General features: G+C 46.1%; 1 protein-coding gene across 5 annotated transcripts in view; it reads left to right on the top strand.

The window, feature by feature from the left end:
- Window positions 1-19,259, top strand: part of ABHD12 (abhydrolase domain containing 12, lysophospholipase) — a 497,414-nt gene extending 478,155 nt beyond the window's left edge. For all 5 annotated transcript variants that reach the window (XM_069235085.1, XM_069235086.1, XM_069235087.1 and 2 more), the window contains one exon: window positions 16,875-19,259. In XM_069235085.1, coding sequence (XP_069091186.1) covers window positions 16,875-16,905 — 31 coding nt within the window. In that variant the 3' untranslated portion in view covers window positions 16,906-19,259. The remainder of the gene's footprint in view (window positions 1-16,874) is intronic.
- Window positions 19,260-19,940: the final 681 nt, after the last annotated feature.

Genomic DNA, 19,940 nt, shown 5'->3' with positions numbered 1-19,940 from the left:
GCACCCTCTATCAAGGCGGCTCCCTCACACCTCAATACAAAATATAGACCTCAAAAGCAAAACCATTTGTACCTTTGAAAGTCCAACCCCCTTTCAGATTCATTGATTGTCTCCGCTGCTAACTCATGCTATTTCACCATCTTTTATAGTTCCACCTGATAATCAGGGCACAGGAACATTTGCATAGGAAAAGCTGCCAGTGCATTTGCTATGTACAGCAGATACAACAAGTCCCAAATTAACTCTCTGCAGTGTTTTGCAGGAAGATTGTAAGCAGACCTGAAAGAGTTCATGATGTAATCCGAATATAAGTGCTGCTGCTGATTTATCTACTCTGTCAGGCCATAGCTACTGTCATGGTCTTGCCATGAGGTGCTCTTCCACACTCAGTTTCACTTGTTTCAAGCCAGGGTCTCAATAAAGGACCCTCAATCTTACAGGGCATTAAGACTGACCTGAAGAAGAGCATAAATACATCATGACAGGCCTTTCCATTCAGGCTACCTTTAGCAAAGGTCTCAAGCCCTTTAGTGGCTTACTCAGCAAGAACAGCAGCAGTCCTATCACCAGACGTCCTCCTACAAGGTGGCGAGGTAGCCACCATCCTTCAGCAGCTGCAGAAAACTTCATGTTAATGAGCAAGCAGTAACTTCTCCCCCCCCCTCCTGTTCTATCCATTCTGTAGAGGGAAGCATCTTGAGTGTTAAGAAAACCTCAGATGACAGATGGGTTCTGAATATTGTGCCAAATAACTGTTGTCTCCTCTCCAAGTCTCCTCCACCACCATCAAATCGAAAGATGTCAGCCTAACCATAACAGGGAAGCCAGGGAGACGTGCCCTCCTTCCAAAAAGCAGGAAGAATTAATTCTACTTCCTTTCCTCCATGGAAGAAATGACCCACACTTGAATTCAGACCCATTTTCAACCTCTTAAAAGAAAATGGGTGAATAATAAAAAAGATAAAGGATTTTAACCCTTCATCCATTTCATCCTCCAATTCTTTGAGGAATTGTCCTGTATGACGTTCTTCTGAATACTTGCTTCCACATCCCACTTGTGAAGGAGCATCTGAAGTTGTTAAGGTTGAAACAACCAATACAAGGTGCTGCCCTTCGGCCTCTGGTCAGTACCAGAAACGTTTTGCAGGATCTTAGTAGATGTGGCAGCACATCTGAGAATACTAATTATTTTCTATCCTTATCTCAATGACTGGCTTATAAAAGAATCAAGCCCCCATCAAGCTCTTCAGCACTACCAGTTAACAGATTTTACTCATCACCACCCCATCTGCCTGAACAAACATCAACGTTAACTGTGGTACAATCTATCCAGTATCTGGTAATGGGCTTGGACACACAATGGGTAAACACTTACCTTTGGAGTGTAGACTGTTACCTACCCTTTTGAACTGTTAAAACTAACAAAGACAAATCACCCAGCATCAAGACAGATATCATTACTTTTGGGATTGATGGCATTTTGTATTTGTCTGTCCTGCAACCTGCTTACTCATGTTCATATGAGACAATTACAATAGTGCTAAGAGGATCACTGTTGTCCGTATTGCAGCAATGGAGAAGATAATCTGACTCTTGCCCCAGCAGCTGCCTTATCACATACTTGGTCGTGCCGTTCAAATAACTTAATAAGAGTTCTTTTTAATCAATGCTTACCATTGTAACTGATGATTACCTACTGGGAACAGGAGCCCATATGTCTCATCTGCCAGGAACATGGACTCATAGACTTATGGCCTGTCACAAGCTGACAGTTACGCTCTCACTTTTTTCTTTACGGGACAATTCTTTTTATTTAACTTTAACATAGATCTATGATACACAGCGATTAGCCTACAACCCACTGGGCTGGCCGCGATGAACGAGCAAAATTGTTGTGCAATTAAGGATATGTTGGAGGCCCAACAGCCGTATGTGGCAACAAATAGTGTGAGAGCCATGTAAGGAGAGAAACAAGAGAGGAAAAAACAGAAAGAATATAACAAACCCTACCCTCCCTCATACCCTGGAGCCAGTGTATCTAAAGAAGCCTGAACTGTGAACTTGAAGTGAGAGAAAAAAAGAGGAAGGGGGGTGTCCCTCATGTTGGGGAGAGCCAGTGAGGTGGTGGATCCATCCGGGGTCTGGTCCGGAATCAACAGCAGGAGTTTCAAGTAGGTAGGGCAACTCAGCATGCGAAATTCAGATGAAAGTATGTTTATGAAAGGGGTTCATAATTCCGCATGTGGAGTGCTATCTGTTTCAGTGGACATAACTAGTTTCTCCATTCCCAATAGTAACTAGAATTTAAGTAGCCAGGAAGCGTGGGTCGGAATCTTATTAGTGCCCCAAAGAGAGAGGATGATCTGCTGTGCAGCTGCTAAAACCGGGGCCATTTGTATCCTTTGTATAGAGCATAGTGGATATGCAGGGTGTTGGGGAGACCCTGGAACATATAGGCGGGGGAATCGGGGGATCGATGTGTTACAGGCTGCATCAATATCCTCTAGAACCTGCTCCCAATACCTTGTCAACTTAGGGCAGTGCCAGAGGAGGTGTACAAGGGTTCCTGTGGCACCCCAGCCTTGCCAGCAATCCTGTGACTGCGATGCATTCCATCTATGGATGTGAGGGGGTGTCAAGTATCAATATGTAACAATTTTGTATGCTGATTCGGTGCCAGCTAAATTGTATGTGGTGTGATGAGCCCTGTAGAAGATGTCTCTCTATTCCTGAGTCGTCAGTGGTCTGCCCAGTTCTGCCTCCCACCGGAGTTGACTTTTAGTCTTGGGTGGGCCCTCCTCGTGTGTTAGGAGTGTATAGAGTTCAGAGATGAGGCATTTGCCGTGTTGTTTGAGTAGGAGCCACTTCTCAAAGAAGGATAGCAGCCGGCTTAATCCATGTCGAATCCCTGGTGAAGATACCCAGTGGCAGACTTGGAGGTAATGGAGTTAGTCAGCATCCGTCAGAGAGTAGTCATTTTTCAGTTGGGCAAAGGGGAGGAGACAATAGGTATCAAAAAGGCTGCCGATACACTTACATCCACCTTCCTGCCAGCGACTGAATTATTTGATTTGCATCCCAGGATAAAGTCAGGATTGGCCAGAATGGGAGTCATGAGAGAGGAAATAGTGGCAAGGCCCGCTTTAGTTGCTACCGAGTCCCATTCCGCAAATGTCATCCGCGTGATGGGTGAGGAATAGAGACCCCACGCTCTATGCTTGCAGGAAAGCCACATTTCTTTCCAGCTATGGGAGCCTGCAATGGATTGGTCCATAAAGGTCCAATGCTTCTCCTGAGCGGTTCCATTCAATCATGTACTGAAGCTAGACCGCCTGGTAATAGTGCAGGCCACCCGCCGCTTTGTGATGGGCTAACAAGCTTCTGTACAAACAAGGTTTCTTGCAACCCAAACAAAACCTGTCAATCTCAAATTGGAGGGACTGGATCGTTCCTGGAGGAGAGGTCAGGGGTAGCGCCTGAAAGACTGATAGGATGAGTGGTAGGATAGTCATTTTGACTGCTGCATATAGGATGATTGGTAGGATATTCATTTTGACTGCCACAGCCCTACCCTTCCAGGAGAGGCGTCACCACACGTTAGCTGTCACTGTACCATGAATGGAACAGGCCATGACGATACCCAAGTATGGAATGGTGTCTTTCGTCCACCTAAAGGGGAACTACAACCGCAACATACGTTCTTGGTCAGGGCCAACCAAGAGGTTCAGGATATGGGATTTCTGAAAATGGACTTTGAAGCCCAAGACCAGGTCGAATTGTTGGAGCTCGTCAGTTAATGCAGGAAGGCAAGTCATGGGGTTCATGACGGAGAGGATGACGTTGTCTGCGTATAGACTAACAAGGTGTTAGCTTTCCCCAAAGGGGATCCCAGAGATAACTGGGTTCTTAGTCACTAGGCAAAGAGCTCCATGCACCAGGCAAACAGGAGAGGGGACAAGGGGCAGCCTGACGTGTCCCTCTTTGGATAGGGAAAGGAGGGGAGGAGACTTAATTGACTTGAACGGAGGCTTTGGGGGCTCTGTAAATACTTTGGGCCCATCTGCAAAAGCCTTTTTTGATCCCGAAGCAACGTAGCGTTTCGAAGAGGTAGGGCCAGTACACACGCTCAAATGCCTTCTCTGTGTCGATTGAAAGGAGGAGTGCCTCCCTGTGTGACAGATGAGTCTGATCAATAAGATGCAGGAGGTGTTTGCATTGACAGGAGGGGAGGAATCCAGCCTGGTCTGGATCGGTTAGTCCCAGCATTAAAGGGTTTAGACAGTGCGCAAGGACACTAGTGAAAAGCTTTGCATCGATGTTAAGGAGGGAGATGTGTCTGTAAAAGTTGCAAAGGGTCGTGTCTTCGCCCGATTTAGGTATCACTGAGATAACCGCATCTGACTTGGAGTTTGTGAGGGTTCCCATCCCTGCAAAGGAATTGAATGGACAAGTCAGTAATGGGGCTAGGATTGGGCAGAATGTCTTATAGACAGTGTTAGAAATAGGGTCTTTGGTTGGCAGTCAGGTTACCCCCTGTCCAAGCAAGGTCCCTCACTCTAGTCAGGGTAAAAGAGAATCACCCTCAGCTAACCCCTGCTTACCCCCTTGGTAACTTGGCACGAGCAGTAGACTTAACTTCAGAGTGCTAGGTGTAAAGTATTTGTACCAACACACACAGTAACTCAACGAAAACACTACATAATGGCACAACACAGGTTTAGAAAAATAGAGAATATTTATCTAAACAAAACAAGTCCAAAACAAAAAAAATCCACAATACACAAGTCAAGTTATCACTAAAAATACAAAAAGAGTCTTCATGTAATTTTAAACACAAATTAACACTGCTAGCGTGAAAATGTACCTTGGGTGTGTCAAAAATAACCCCGCACAGGCGAGTCTGCGCCAAAAAGGGCTTGCGATGCGTCAATATCACTCACGAGCGAGACCTTGCGTCGTTTCTCCTTTAGTCGGGTCAGCGTGCGTCGTTTGTTCTCTCCGCAGGAGAGCGATGCGTCGGTCCGGTCAGCACTCTCGGGTCCGGGCAGACCTTGCATTGTTTTTAAACGCCCAGCGGTATTTGCATCGGAAATCCAGCTGCACGATGATCCGAAATCCACACAGCACGGGTTGCGATCTTACCAGCCTCCGTCAACGATGCTGTGCGTCGTTTCTCCAGCCCTGGGCCTCGATCTTTATGTTGCGTTGCAGGCGAGCGTCGATTTTCAGCCGTGAAGCCAGCAGTGCGTCGATTTTTCAGCCGCAGATCAGAGTTACATCGATCTTTTCCCCGCACAGCGTTCTGTGCGTGGATTTCTTCCTCTTAGGCTGCCAGATTCTCTTTTCAGGGTCCCATGAACTGGATGGGCACCACTTGGCAGGGTAGGAGTCTCTTCAGAGAGAAGTATTTGCTGTCCCTGAGACTTCAAACAACAGGAGGCAAGCTCTAAATCAAGCCCTTGGAGATCTTCACAAGATGGAAGGAACACAAAGTCCAGTCTTAGCCCTCTTACTCTGGCAGAAACAGCAACTGCAGGATAGCTCCACAAAGTACAGTCACAGACAGGCAGGGCAGCTCTTCTTCCTCAGCTCGTCGGCTCTTCTCCAGGCAGAGGTTCCTCTTGGTTTCCAGAACTGTTCTAAAGTCGGTGGTTTTGGGTGCCCTTATACCCATTTTGCCCTTTGAAGTAGGCTTACTTCAAAGGAAAGTCTTGTTTGTGAAATCCTGCCTTGCCCAGGCCAGACCCCAGACACACACCAGGGGGTCGGAGACTGCATTGTTTGGGGGCAGGCACAGCCCTTTCAGGTGTGATTGATCACTCCTTCCCTCCCTCCTAACACAGATGGCTCATCAGGAAATGCAGACTACACCCCAGCTCCATTTGTGTCACTGTCTAGTGAGAGGTGCAACCAGCCCAACTGTCAAACTGGCCCAGACAGGGAATCCACAAACAGGCAGAGTCACAGCAATGGTTTAAGCAAGAAAAGGCTCACTTTCTAAAAGTTGCATTTTCAAACACACAATCTCAAATCAACTTTACTAAAAGATGTATTTTTAAATTGTGAGCTCAGAGACCCCAAACTCCACATGTCTATCCGCTCCCAAATGGAATCTACACTTTGATCATATTTAAAGGTAGCCCCCGTGTTAACCAATGAGAGGGACAGGCCTTGCAACAGGGAAAATCGAATTTAGCAGTATTTCACTGTCAGGAGATATAAAACACATTAATATATGTCCTACCTTAACCATACACTGCACCCTGCCCTTGGGGCTACCTAGGGCCTACCTTAGGGGTGTCTTACATGTAAGAAAAGGGAAGGTTTAGGCCTTGCAAGTGGGTACATCTGCCAAGTCGAATTCACAGTTAAAAACTGCACACACAGACACTGCAGTGGCAGGTCTGAGACATGATTAGAGAGCTACTTATGTGGGTGGCACAACTAGTGCTGCAGGCCCACTAGTAGCATTTGGTTTACATGCCCTGGGCACCTCTAGTGCACTTTACTAGGGACTTAACTAGTAAATCAAATATGCCAATTATGGATAAACCAATCAACCATACGATTTACACCGAGAGCATATGCACTTTAGAACTGGTTAGCAGTGGTAAAGTGCTCAGAGTTCATAAGCCAACAGAAACAGGTCAGAAAAAATAGGAGGAAGGAGGCAAAAAGTCTGGGGATGACCCTGCAAAAGGGAAAATTCTAACAGACGGTGAAGCCGTCTGGTCCGGGTGATTTCAATGTTTCACCTCATTTATTTGAATGGGCAGGTTCAGCGCATCCACCTCATTCTCCGGTAGTGCACAAGAGTGGTAGATTGGATATAGTCTAGGGGTTAGGCAGGTGGGGCTTGTTCCAATGCGTAGCACTTACTATGGTAGACTAGAAAGGGCGCAGCTGTCCCCTCAGAGGTTCTAATCTCTCAGGATGTTGGAGTGTGGATTGACTTAACAGAACCAGCGAGGGCTTTAGTACAAAGGCGGTGTGCGAGCATACTCCCAGAGCGATTGCTCCCCAAATAGAATTTATGCTTGTATCATGTATTTGGCTCTGTCTAAGTCCAAACACTTAAGGAGGTATCTGGCCTTCTCTAGTTCCCTCCGGATCCTGTGTGCCCATGTGCGTTTATGTATTGCTTTGAGCTCGGAGACAGTCGCCTCCAAGTTTCGCCGTTGATCCTGACGACATTTATTCTTGTCTGCTGAGGTAGCTATCAGTTTTCATCAGATGACCAATTTTAGGGCTTCTTAGCCAGAGAAGTATTTCTAGTGTTGTTGGCCTGTAGGTAGGTTGCAATTGTTTGGCAGATGGCCTCAACTGTCACCGGTGAACAAAGCAGAGAATCTCGCAAACACCTGGAATTGCAGGAGGGCCGGGGAAGGGGGTAGGCGCAGTGTGATAATTAGAGGGGCGTGGTCACAGAGGGAGCGAGGGATGATTGTAATATCCCCGAGATGTGATAGTGTAGGGGGCGTAGCAAGGAAGTGATCAATGCATGCATAAGTCTGATGGGCTGCTGAGTAGAATGTGTGGTCACTGGAAGTAGGGTAGAAGTGCCACCAGGTGTCTTGAAGGCCACAGTCCTCCAGCCATTGTTTCCCTGCCTCCGAAAAGTCCCCTGTTTGGTCTGATTGTTGACCTGATCTGTCCATGTCTGCATTGATTACCAGGTTTAAGTCCCCATCACCAGCAGCGCTGCGTCTGGCATTTCCTGGGGCCAGGGAATTCAGGATGAAGGTCTCTTAATGCGTGTTGGGGACATATATATTCGCTATTGCAAGGTGGGGGGGGACTATCTTGAGCTTGAGTGCCAACAGCTGCCCTTTTACATCAGCTATTGTGGAGATGATATCTCCCCGGAATCTGCTTGAAAAAAGAAAGGCGACCCCAGCTTTCCTAGCGGGTCCAGAGGACCAGTACTGTTGTGGGAACCAGCATGAGTGCATTCTATGGATATCTTTAGTAAGTAAGTGTGTCTCCTGTAGGAGGCAGATATCACACTCCAATCTTTTAAGGAGGGATAGAACAGCTAACCTCTTCGTGGGATTATTGAGACCCCGGACTTTGAGACTGAGGATTTTAAGTTCTGTTGCATCTGATAGGGTAGTGAAAGAAGTACAAGGTCCCTATGGGGCCTCAGGTGTATACCCCATTAATTTGATGGGCGGTCCCCCCTGTGAGGCTTCAGCACAGGTTAGACATGAGGCAGAACTATAGCAGTTGGAGGCTTTAGGATAGTCAAAAAACCCGTCCCCAGACAGTAGAAGAAAAGTTTCACCTTCAAACAGTCCAATAACTATGGAAACGCTGAGTAGTACATAGTCCTGGCAGGTGGTTGTGGGCAAGGCATTCCAAGAGCACCATAGGCCCAGTGGTACCAAAGGTAGATCTGGTCAAAAGGAAGCATCCCCTCGTCCTCACTTGCTGCTTTTTGCCCTTCCCCTGCAGGGGAAAGATGAAGTCTAAGGCCCTATTTAGGTGGATTCCACTTAGTCACTGTCTCCTGTTAGGGTATCTAAAACAGCGTGTCTCTCTTAAGCCATCGTTGTTGGATCTGGAGGGGCCACTTTAGTGGTGCGTTTAGGGTGGTGACTCTGCGGCTGCTGGCTCCTGGGGCTATCCAAGCGGTCATCTTTGGGGGGGTTCCTGGATGCCTAGTGCGTGACAACCCTCCTGGAAAGAGCAGATCTGGTCCAGTTTTCTGTCTTATCGGAAGACAATGCAAAAGGGGTGGCCCCAGGAGTAGGATACCCCCAGGCTCTACAGATGGGCTGTGACTGGGTGAAGCACGTTGCTTCTGGAGCGTGATGCCCGCTAGGTCCTGGAAGAGCTGTGGAGTGTCGCCTCTGAATCGGAATAGGTGCAGGGCCCGCCTCTTACGCAGAATGGCTCCATTCTGCTGAAAGTCATGCAGGCGGGGCCTTCGCCAGTCACGGGGGGCCAACTCAGTGGAGCCTATCCAGTTTTATTCTTGTTTCAGGAGAATCACCTAGCACATACCGGAAGAGGGCCGTGATGCATTTGGGGGGGGGGGGGGGAAGGTCAGTGCCCCTAATGTGGATATTATTCCGGCTAGAGCGGTTTTCTAGGTCCTCCTTGTGTGCCTGAAGATCTAGTTGTTGATCCTGTAGCCGAAGGAGCCTTTCTAGTTCCTCGCTGCGGGTGTCTTCTTTGTTTTCTAGAGCAGAAACCCTATTTCCTACATTGTTTAAGTCATGGAGGTGTAGGTGCAGGTGTATCTCCTGCATGTCAGCAGACAAATCTTTCTTGACTGCTTGTAGATTGTTGCAGAGGGAGGAGAACAGAGATTCCAAGAAGTCCAGTGTCACTAGGCACTCAGTCGGGTGCACAATCCAGGTCACTGGTGGAGGAGCCATCCCCCATCGAGCCCTTAATGTGTCTCGTCAACATCTCCCAAAGTGATCGGTCTTTTATGTTACATGCTGCGGACATGATGGCGGTCTATGTCTGCAGTTGTCCCGCAATCTCACTCTCGGAAGGCATCAAAGCCTTGCTTCACTGGGTCACAGGCAAGGTACAACATGTCTATCTGCTGCAGAGTCCCAGAGAGTTTGCCGCAGCACATCAGGAGGGGCATCACGCCAGGAGTGAGAAGTCCCAGGAGGCTTTCCGGGTCTATTCTGAATACTAGCACCAAGAAACCTTCAGCTCTGGTAGCGTGAAACCTTTAAGCGCATGCACTTCTCAGGGGACAGTAGCGAGGCGTTTAAAGTCAGCAGGAGGAGAGCTGCAGAGGTCAGCATGCAGGGCAGGAAGATAACCAGGATCAAAAGATTGAGGATGCAGTGAACACGAGGTGCGCTAGGGGAATGATCAGCATGCAGCTCTAAAGTCATGGTCACTCCCCTTGTCCAGAGCCCCAAGGCAGAAGTCAAGAGATCAGATTGAGCTCCGTTTTGCAAATTCAAGCTGATGAGGAGTTGAGGCATGCACTATATGTGCAATGTCAGCCGTGGGGGGGTCTATGCTAGGCCCAGAACACCAGGCCGTCGTGATCTGGGCAAGTTGCAGGAGACTGCCTGTAAACAGCAGTCGCACCCTGTATCTTGCACATCTTTAGCCTGGGCTTTCAGTGTCCGCTGTGAAGAGGGCAGGGCCTTTGTAGCGTGGTGGGAGGCTGGCACTACTGACCGCGGGCACCTGCGGCCTCTGTGCGCGTCAGGGAGCCGTCACGAGATGCTCAGGCCCACCACAGCCCTGAGGAGTCGAAGCTACTGTAAAAACAGTCCAGGTTGCCCGAGAGGGGAATGAGGGGGAGGACGACTGCACTCACTGCTTGCCTGCCATTATGCGGGTGTCCTGGCGTCCTCGCTTAGTGGTGCAGCTCAGTGACCAGGACAATGCTCAGCCCAAGGGCTGTGCGCTCTATGCAACACAGCCCGGACGCGCCATCTTGCCACAACCTGGAGCCCTTCTAAAGGTCATCTGCCTGTTGCACCTTTCCCGGTAGCAGGGGAAGAGCATTTAGGGCTCCATTGAGTGCCTGCAGCCTCTCGACAGGCAGTGGGGCTGTGCAGGGCCGCAGCTATGTGGGGAAGGGCACTGTGTACTGCTGAAGTCGGCAGGTGGCAGAGAGTTGGGGGAGCACGTCTTAGCCACCTACCATCTTGAACACGCCCGCACTTATTTCTTTAAAAGTTTCAGGATGCACTCTCTACTTGTTCAGATTGACAACACACCAAGTTCTTCTTCTATAGAAAGACATTTCATTGTCAAACTTGATCCCTAAGTTCTTTGCAGAATCTACTTGGGTAGCTGGTGGAGACAGTCCTACCAGCCAGTGTACACCCAAATTAAGAGCAAAATTGTGCCTGAAACTGAGCACCTCAGTCTTAAGTCATCCACCGAAAGACTGCTGATAGACAGAGTTGAATGGTGTCCTGTTCAATGGGCTTTCCTTCACTGAAGGCAAAGACGATCTGGGTATCATCAGCAGAAGAAATAATCTTAGCCCTATATGATTCCACCACCATAGCTGGGGAGAACATAAAGATATCAAACATTGTGGGGCTAAGTGCTGAACCCTGAGGAACTTTAACTGAGACCCTTCTGCTATCAGAGGAGTACAGGGGAAGCCAGACTTGACTCTTCTCCTCAGAAAAGACTTCAACCATTTCCAGGATTATCCCTAATACCGATCTCCTGAAAGTGTGATAGCAGCTTGGTGTGTGGGACCATGTCAAATGCAGCCAACAGGTTTAACAGTACCAGGAGTGCCCTACCGCCTGCACCAATAATGCTTTTAATCAGTTCAGAGACCTCCAACAGGGCAGTCTCAGTGCTGTAACTTGGTCTAAATCCTGATTAGCTAGGATGAAGTAACCTGTTTGTCTCTAAGTAGTTTGAAAGCTGATGGTTCACACATTTTTCAACTTATCTTAGAAGGAGCGGGTAGAAGAGAAATGGGTCTATGCTTGCCTGGGACATTCGGATGCACATTTGGCTTTTTTAAAAGAGGGACGGTTTTAGCCCTCTTCCAGCATTATTAATTAGACTAAAACCCCTGATTTCGAAACTGTGCCCATGATGAAAAAGATTGAGGTGGCCAATCTAGTCCAAATCTCAGGGAAACCAATGCTCATTTAATCCAATTTTCCATTATAGGACACACTCCTGAGGCACGTAACCATATAGCTTGTTCCTTAGAATTTAAGAGTGCAGTGTCTCCTTCTGACATTTCACCCCTCACTGAATAAAAGAGTTCAAAGGTACATGTTAGATATTTTCAAACTGAATCAGATGCTGTTTCAGATGGTCACCTGGACATAGATTTTAGCAGTGAATCACTCAGGGGACAAGGAAGGTGAGTTGTATAAGCCAAGTCTTCCATATCTCCATTTAGAAGGGCCATCAGAATTTCATCAACTTACTAGATCAGGTTCACGATTACCAGTACTAGGCTTTATATTAGCACTATTAACACAGGTGTAGCTTGTGTTTACTTTCAACCCCATCCATCATTTCCTATGAGTGAGAACAATGCAGGCTCCATGCTGTACCTTAAAATGGGCCAGCTACATCTTTAGTGCACCACAGAGGAGTATAGCCCTTCCATGCTTTCTTGCATGTTCACCATATGTAAATCCTGCACCCATTACAGTGACAATAATGATCTTTGAAAGAAGCAGGGATATGTACCATCACGTATTTCAGCGAGTTCCTTAAGAAGGGAGCTCACAAATACTGTATTGGAAAATGAGGCTAACTATATGTTTTACTGCACAAGTTTCACATTACATTTGTTAAAGGTAATAGAGTTTGAAAGGACACGACTTTATCTTGTCAAAACATGCTTCTCTACTCTGCTCTCAATACACAAAGCAGAATGGCGTTGGGAACAAATTTGATTGAGAATGCAGTGCATGCATCCAGCCATTTGCCATACCACTTAAGCCATGTGGTAAGTGGTTGTGAGAAATTCAACCTAGCGCTGTCAGTGATACTAAATGTGGCACAAGGCTTGTCCTAGGCCATTGTTCACTGATTTACAGCACACCACTGGAGAGCTGGGCTTTAATTACTGATGGATACTTTTAACCGCAGATTCTTTACCTTTAGAATATTCCCAAGGCATCAGACTGGGTTTAGAAGCTTTTTTCAACAATGCTCCAGCACGCTACTAGGCTCTGTACTGTATTGGAACTGACGTGCAGAGCCCCTAGGTGTTGATGTCAGATCCTCTTACTTTGCCCAAAACTAGAAGCTTTGTGCCTTGTGTACATCGTACTCCTGCTCCAAATCGAAGACATGTACCTCCTCCCACTCCTGAAGTTGTTCCTGCAAGAGGCCTATTTCACGTTCAAAGTACAAACGAAAACACAAGAAAGCAAAGCAGGACTTGACCCTATCCCCTAATCTCTATTTGAAGAGAAGGTAAAAGGGCATCAGGATGTCAGTCAGATCTGAGCCAATTTCCCAGTTGGTCCTGGTGCTTCCTGAATTTCCCAGGCCAACAGCGGCGCCATGGCAGATCAAAGCCTTTAAGGATGCCATGTTGAAGATATTTGGTACTCTTCCTCTGCGTGCCTTGGAGCCCCAAGGATAATCAGGGGTCCACAGTTGGAGATACCCCTAGTGAATCAGTCATTGGTGTCATCTGGCCTCTTGAACCTGTCACAGGCTCTGGCACAGACTTCCACCCCAGCTTCATGACTTGTATTTGTCCCTCCTGCAACACCACCAGTACAGACACCGCCAGCACCACAGGAGAATCCGGCTCTGGTTCACATGTCTGACCCCGAACCAACCTCAGCTCAATCCTGGATAATGTCACACTACGATATTACTAAAGCACAATTAATTACCGTACAAGCTGATTCTAATCCCTGGATGTGGACCAGGCAGGCAATGTGCAGGCTGTCAAGGGCACTAGCCCCCGCAGTCCCCTATTCCTGCGGCAGCAGACACTAACACTTTTTAGCTTGCCTTTAGTTGCGCACAACCAGCCTGTGGGCGGCAAGATCCATAATTATTTCCTGGGATGGTGCTCCATCACATCCAACATAAGGGTCCTTTAGATCCCAGAGTTGTGCTTTTTACTCTGAAGGAGCCATTGAGAGGGTCCTGAACTCATAAATAGAGGAGGGTTGCTACTCTTAATATTTCCTCCTACAGAGAATGATGGGGCCCTGAAACCCATCTTAGCTCCGATTCGTCCTCTGAATGCCTTCCTATGAAAAGACAAATTCAAAATGCTGTCACTGTCCCAGATTCTGAATACCCTGTTGACGACCAACTGGATTGGACCTGCAGGACAAAAACGCATATTTTTATATACCCATCCTGCAGCTCCATAGACATTACCTGTGTTTCAAAATATTTTCAGTTTCTTGTGCTCTCTTTTGGCCTCACCAGTGTCCTCGGCTGTTCACTCAAGAGATGGCAGTGGTTGCTGCCTATCCTTGAAGGTCAGAGATACCTTTTTCCCCCTACCTCAGTGACTCGTTATTGAAGCTGGACCTGCCACAGTCAGTTGTAGACTACTGCCAGATGACAGTGAACATACTGACATCTCTGGAGCTCATGATCAATGACTGGAATTCACATCTTACTTCTTTGCAGAGGCTTCCTTTCATTGGAGCTGTTCTGGATACATAACAGTTTGGGGCCTTACCTCTGTTGCAACAACCCTGGACATTCAGACAATGATCTTGATGTTTCGCCCTCGGTCCTTGATCTCAGTGAGAGCAGCTCTGAGGCTTCTTGGCCACTTAGCCCCCTGAATCGTCCTCCTTGACTACACCAGTCATATTGGCATATTCAGGCTGTACAATGGAGTTAGAATTTGCCGCGGGCCCAGCACCAGTGAAACCTGTCAGACCTGATTCAGATTTTGTCAGAGTGCACACTAGCTGTTCGACAACAATTGGATCGGTGGTAGGCCTCTCTCCTTTCACCACCCAGAGCGAATGGTGGTGATTGATACATCACCGCTTGTTTGGGGAAGTCATCTGGGGGAGGTGGAAATCAGGGAACTCTGATGTCCTGTGGAAACCTACTTCCATATCAATTGTTTGGAGTTGCAGGCTATTCATCTTCAGCTGAATGCTTTTCTGCTGTCTATCAAGCAGACACAGCTGCAGGTGCTCACGGACAACACCACAGCTACATGGTTCTGCAACAAGCAAGTTGGAGTAAAGATCTGGTTCATGTGCAAAAGACTGTGCGCCTCTGAAGTTGGCTGGGACATCAGGGCATTTCCCTGATACCACTATGCCAGGATCCTGGAATGCTAGGGCAGACTAAGTCAGCCAGTGGATCTGGCAGACCTTGAATAGCATCTACATCCGGAGGGTGGTGCAGGGCATCTTCTAGCAGTGGCGAGAACCCTAGCTAGATCTTTTCACCACTGTTTAGATCACACAGTGTCAAAGGTTTGCTCATTGAAGTTTCCCCAAAGACAATCACTAGGATGCTGGGACGAACTTGTCTACAAGACGACCTTTCACAAACTAAACTGTCAGATGTTTTATTGGTTGCTTTGTCATTGGCACATCAAAGCCCTACAGTGGGAACTATTAAGGTTTATTGGTCTGCTTTTTTCCATTCGCTGAACCAACCGTCCTTGTTTAAATCGCCTGTTGTGATGCAGTTTTTTAAAAGTTTTGACACACATATTCATGTTCCATCCCAAACAATTTGTAATGCCACTGTAGAACTTTAACCTTTGTCTTTACACCTCTCATTTGTACGCCCTATGAGCCATTGCATAGCTGCTCATTGCATCTCCTAACCATAAGGACTGTCTTCCTCACTGCTATTTCTTCAGCGTGCAGTGTGAATAAACTTCAGGCACTGTTGGTACAACTGCCCTACACAACCTTTTTCTCCAGACAAATTGGTACTGAGGACTTAGGCAGCCTTCTCACCAAAAATTGTGACTCTTTTTCATGTTGAGCAGTCTATTCATTTCCCAGACTTATATGCCTCTCCTCACTACTCGAAAAAGGAGGAGAGGCTCCATTGGTTTGACCTCAAAAGAGCTTTGAGTTTTTAAATTGATTCCACCAAGAACCATCGAGTGGACAGTCTGCTTTTTGTGGGGTACTACTGGACAAAGAAAAAAAAAAGCTTTACAGAAGAGAACTCTGTGGAGGTGTACAGTCCTCTACGTGAACCGGGTACCAACAACTGTTTTATTCTCTGAAGCTGAGGGCATCGAAAGAGTCAAATAAGAAAACAGAGATCAGATCTGCCATTTTTGGGGCAAGACGGAGCCGCACAGCATCACCTAGCAGTGCATAGATAGTTTGCTGAAAAAAAACTTCCCGATCTAGTCCGGCTTCTGGGGAATATTCAAAAGGGGAGGAGTCGGTGGTTAGATAGAGTATCCACCAGAAAGAGCATTATCAAAGGTAAGTACCTTATTCTTCAGGTGCACATGCTAGTGCACTTACACTGCTAATAGCAATGTGCATGTATGGTGAGCCACGCATGGGCCTCTGCCTATAACCCAAAACATTTTTTTTCCTTCATTCTAAATATATAGAACTGTGCCTTATGCAATCTAGTGGGATTTAAGCGTTAACAGCCGCCTGGGTTACGTAGAATTAAGTGGGTTATGTAGAATTAATCAGATTTTGTGCAGTGGCTATTTGAAAAACTACATCTTTAAGGTTTGGCTCAATAAAATCTATTATGAAAAACTTCACTTTTTCAAAGGCCTGGGCCCAATTTAAGGTTATTACAAGACACCTCCAGATGGTGCTGTAAAGAAAGTATATTTTAAACATTAATAGGTGGCAGAAAATGTCTCACGTTCGTGGCAGGATGATTGTAGTCGTCCTCAGGCAGTAATGTGCCTGAGAGATCATGTGCACCACCATTGAACTTGGCTGCCTGCATGAAGGCAGGGACCCCGTAGAACTCCTTTTTGTTACAGCTAGACAAGTGGTGTGGCAAATCCACAAGGGATCCAGGTTCTTGAGAGAGAAAGCCACAGAAATCTTGCACCAATGTATGTTGTTATTGACACCGTGACCCTTTTATCTTCGTGTGGGATCCACCTGGAATTTAGGACGCAGATTCTGCACCACCTTGAGTGATGAGTGGTCTAGGGGCAGTCCCGAGGTGAGGATGAACTGGATCATGTGCTCAATGGAGTTAAGTGCCCCTAAATGAGGGATGGGTTTCTATTCGGAAAATGACATTGTTGGAAGCAGGCTTCTGCCTCATCTCACCAACCTTAAACTAGAAGCAATGTTGAGTTAGTTGGTCGCTGGAATATAGAATGTTTAGCGGCAGCCAGTTGAGGGGGAAGAAAAATGTTGTATATGAGCGCACAATAATTAAAATTGTGGTCATTTGGTAACATTAATACTATAAGTTTCTTTTTCCTGTTTGTCTAGGGACTTCTTGAGTACCGCGGACCAGCAATGAAAGTAATGAACACGAACATCTTGATTGAAAATGCGGCTGGTTGCAAGCATGAAGAATTAAGGTTGTTGGACTGATATGCTGCACCTTAACACCTTTCCCCCTTGGTGGTCTGGGAAATTCCATGCTATATTACCAAGATGTGTCACGTGGGGAAAATTTCCCCCTGTATCTGCTTCCAAGAGTGAACTTCAAATATGAGACATGACTTTACGTCCTCAACTGGCATTTGCAGAGGATAGGAGCAACAGACATACATGTATCAGAAAATGAATAAAACTTGAGCACAAGGACTTTTAAACACAATGCGTCAGTCATGTAGCTCCCACCGATTTGAACACGCAGACGTTCTTTGGACAGTGTGCAGTCCGGAAATCCCACGCTCCTGATTTTCATGAATGTGTTACAAATTGCGTTCTCAAAGCTGGCTTTGCGTTCTCAAACCAAACATGCCACTAATGGCCCTCAGCAGTAATGTTCCTGCCCCTGTTATATGGCGACTTGCCCTATCAGACTTTAAGTTCAGTAACTATAGATCAAATGCTGCCAGTATAATTGTATACTAACCTCTGGTTGTGTTATGTTTGCAAAAGATCCAATTGTTTCTGCAGAGATGAATCTGACCTGCCCAAACTGAGGATCAGTGGGAAAGCGAACAGGAAACGAGTTTTCAGAGTGAACCACTCTGCTGATTAAGCAGGAGGCGTAACGTTGCGTTTGTCTTAATTTGAAATCTCTTCTCAGACCTGGACCCACCCCACCATGTTGATTAGAACATTTTTTGTGTTTATTAATAGGTTGTGGTACGATTGCATGTCTTCTTCCATTAAACTAAGGACCTCAAATGCATTAGCACTTTGTTGGCCAGCCATTCATGGAGCGGTTTGGTGTTTGGTTACTTTTTTAAATTTAATTATGATAACTTTCTGTGTAACTGCTAAAAACATTTTAAATTAGTATTGAGTCCTGGAGCAGTGATTTGCCCTGTGACAATTAACTAGGATTGTTTGTAAACTGGCCATGTAGTCCCCTGCATGGAGCTATGACTGGCAGGTTCACCTTATATCCCCAGAAAGAAACTGTAGAGAACGTCTCAGTTGGCGAGGTAGCCAGTGGGGCTGGAGGTAGCCAGAGTTTTAAACAACCTTTCAAACAGCATAACAAATCACCTCACCTTGAATAGTGGCAACCTTACGTTTTCATTTTACTTTTATCTTTTTGTGGGTTACTGCCTTTTCTTGGTGCTACTAACTTTTCCCATCCTGTATTTTAATACTAATGCTTTTGTATTTAGTACTGAAACACTGGGGGTTTCAATTGCTGTGACAGTAGATGTCTATGTTGCCAACTCAACGGTACTCAGTCCATCGACCCGATTAGGATGAAACGTTGACTCGCCCTGGCCCTGATTTGAACCTAGAACTTTCAATTTGCACACACATATCTGCATTGAGAAGAGTAAATAACCGAATGACCTAGCTTACAAAACATCTAATGAACGTTTATTTCTCACGATACAAACCTTTCAGTAATCAGACGGTTATACATTGTTTTGCTTCATGCAGAGCTAGGTGTGTAGTAATCCAGCGCTGGCTCCAGCACAACCATAGTTGAAGTTCTTTGATCTAGATGTTGCTTCCTTCAACTTGTGCAAAAGGAAACACACCAGGCTTTGACATTTGATTATTTATTTTTTACAAATTACATTTTTGTTTCTTGTGGGCTCTCTTAAGGAGGTGGCCGAATCCAAGGGTACTCACAGTACTGGATCTTATTCCTAGTGAAATGGTTGTCAAAAGTCAGGCATCTCACTTTCCCAGCCTTAAGGTCAGAGGGCATTCTTCACCAATGCAACAAGTTTAGGTACTGGGATGTCAGGGTAGTGCATGTCAGCTTTCTGCATAGAAACTGAAGAGAACTAGAATAGCTGCTGTGCATTATAACTGCTTTTATGCCCAGCCAGTTAGATGCTGGTGTTACTAGTGTTTTGGACCTTTACCGAACAGTAGTAGCATTGACATACCATGCACTTAGGAACACTGTTTATTGCACTGACAGAAAAGATTAACTAGTTGGATTTTTTGTTACAAAAGACAAATGTGTATATGCTTATGTTCAGTAAGCATTCCAACAGTTCTGTATGTCCTGGGATATGTGTTAAAATTAACATTCCTATTCCCCAAAACTGGATTTTGTTTTTCGATAAAGCAACTGAGATCAGTTTCAAAAGCATAACCTGGCACTGTTATTTATTCTGTTAATACCTTTGTTCCATTTATCAAAGCAGTTATTTACATTTAAATGAAAATGTCAGTATACAGGTGTGTAGTTTTAATAAAATGAGTGACTGATGATTATATCTTTGATCTGTGTTATTTTTATTAAATCTGTAAAATCTGTTTGATGGCATGTGTAGCTGCAGATACACATGCTATGCATAGGTCCCACCATCTAGTGTTGGGCTCGGAGTGTTACAAGTTGTTTTTCTTTGAAGAAGTCTTTTTTCACGTCACAGGATCGCATGACTCCTCCTTTCGGTAACAATGCGCATGGGCATCGACTCCTTTGTTAGATTGTTTTCTTTCCGCTGTCTGGTTCGGATGTGTTTCCTCTCGCTCCAAGACTTTAGAATCGGAAACTTTATACTAACTTTATTCTACTGTTGGTATTGTTTCAATTGCGTTTCCATCTGTAATCGAGCCGATAATACCGTAAGAAACCAGAAAACGCCCTTTTGGGTGCTTGTGCCATACTCGGGTTTGCTCAGACCTACCACGCCATAGCCGATGGATCGGACTCCATTCCGATTCTGTCCTTTATGCCACACATAATTCCCCTATACAGATGAACAAGTGGTATGTAATCTCTGTCTCTCTCCTGAACATCGAGAAGAAGACTGTGAAGCTTGTCGGTCATTCCAGTCGAAAAAGACACTGTGTGACTGGAGAGCTAGGAGACTCGAAATGGCCTCGAAGCATACAGAGTCCACCGACACCTTAGAAGAAGAGCAGGCACCGACGGTTGTTTTGATTCAGGAC

The sequence above is a fragment of the Pleurodeles waltl genome, chromosome 5 (assembly GCF_031143425.1).
Source record: "Pleurodeles waltl isolate 20211129_DDA chromosome 5, aPleWal1.hap1.20221129, whole genome shotgun sequence".
Taxonomy (NCBI): Eukaryota; Metazoa; Chordata; class Amphibia; order Caudata; family Salamandridae; genus Pleurodeles; species Pleurodeles waltl.
This window is presented reverse-complemented; position numbering and strand designations above follow the sequence as displayed.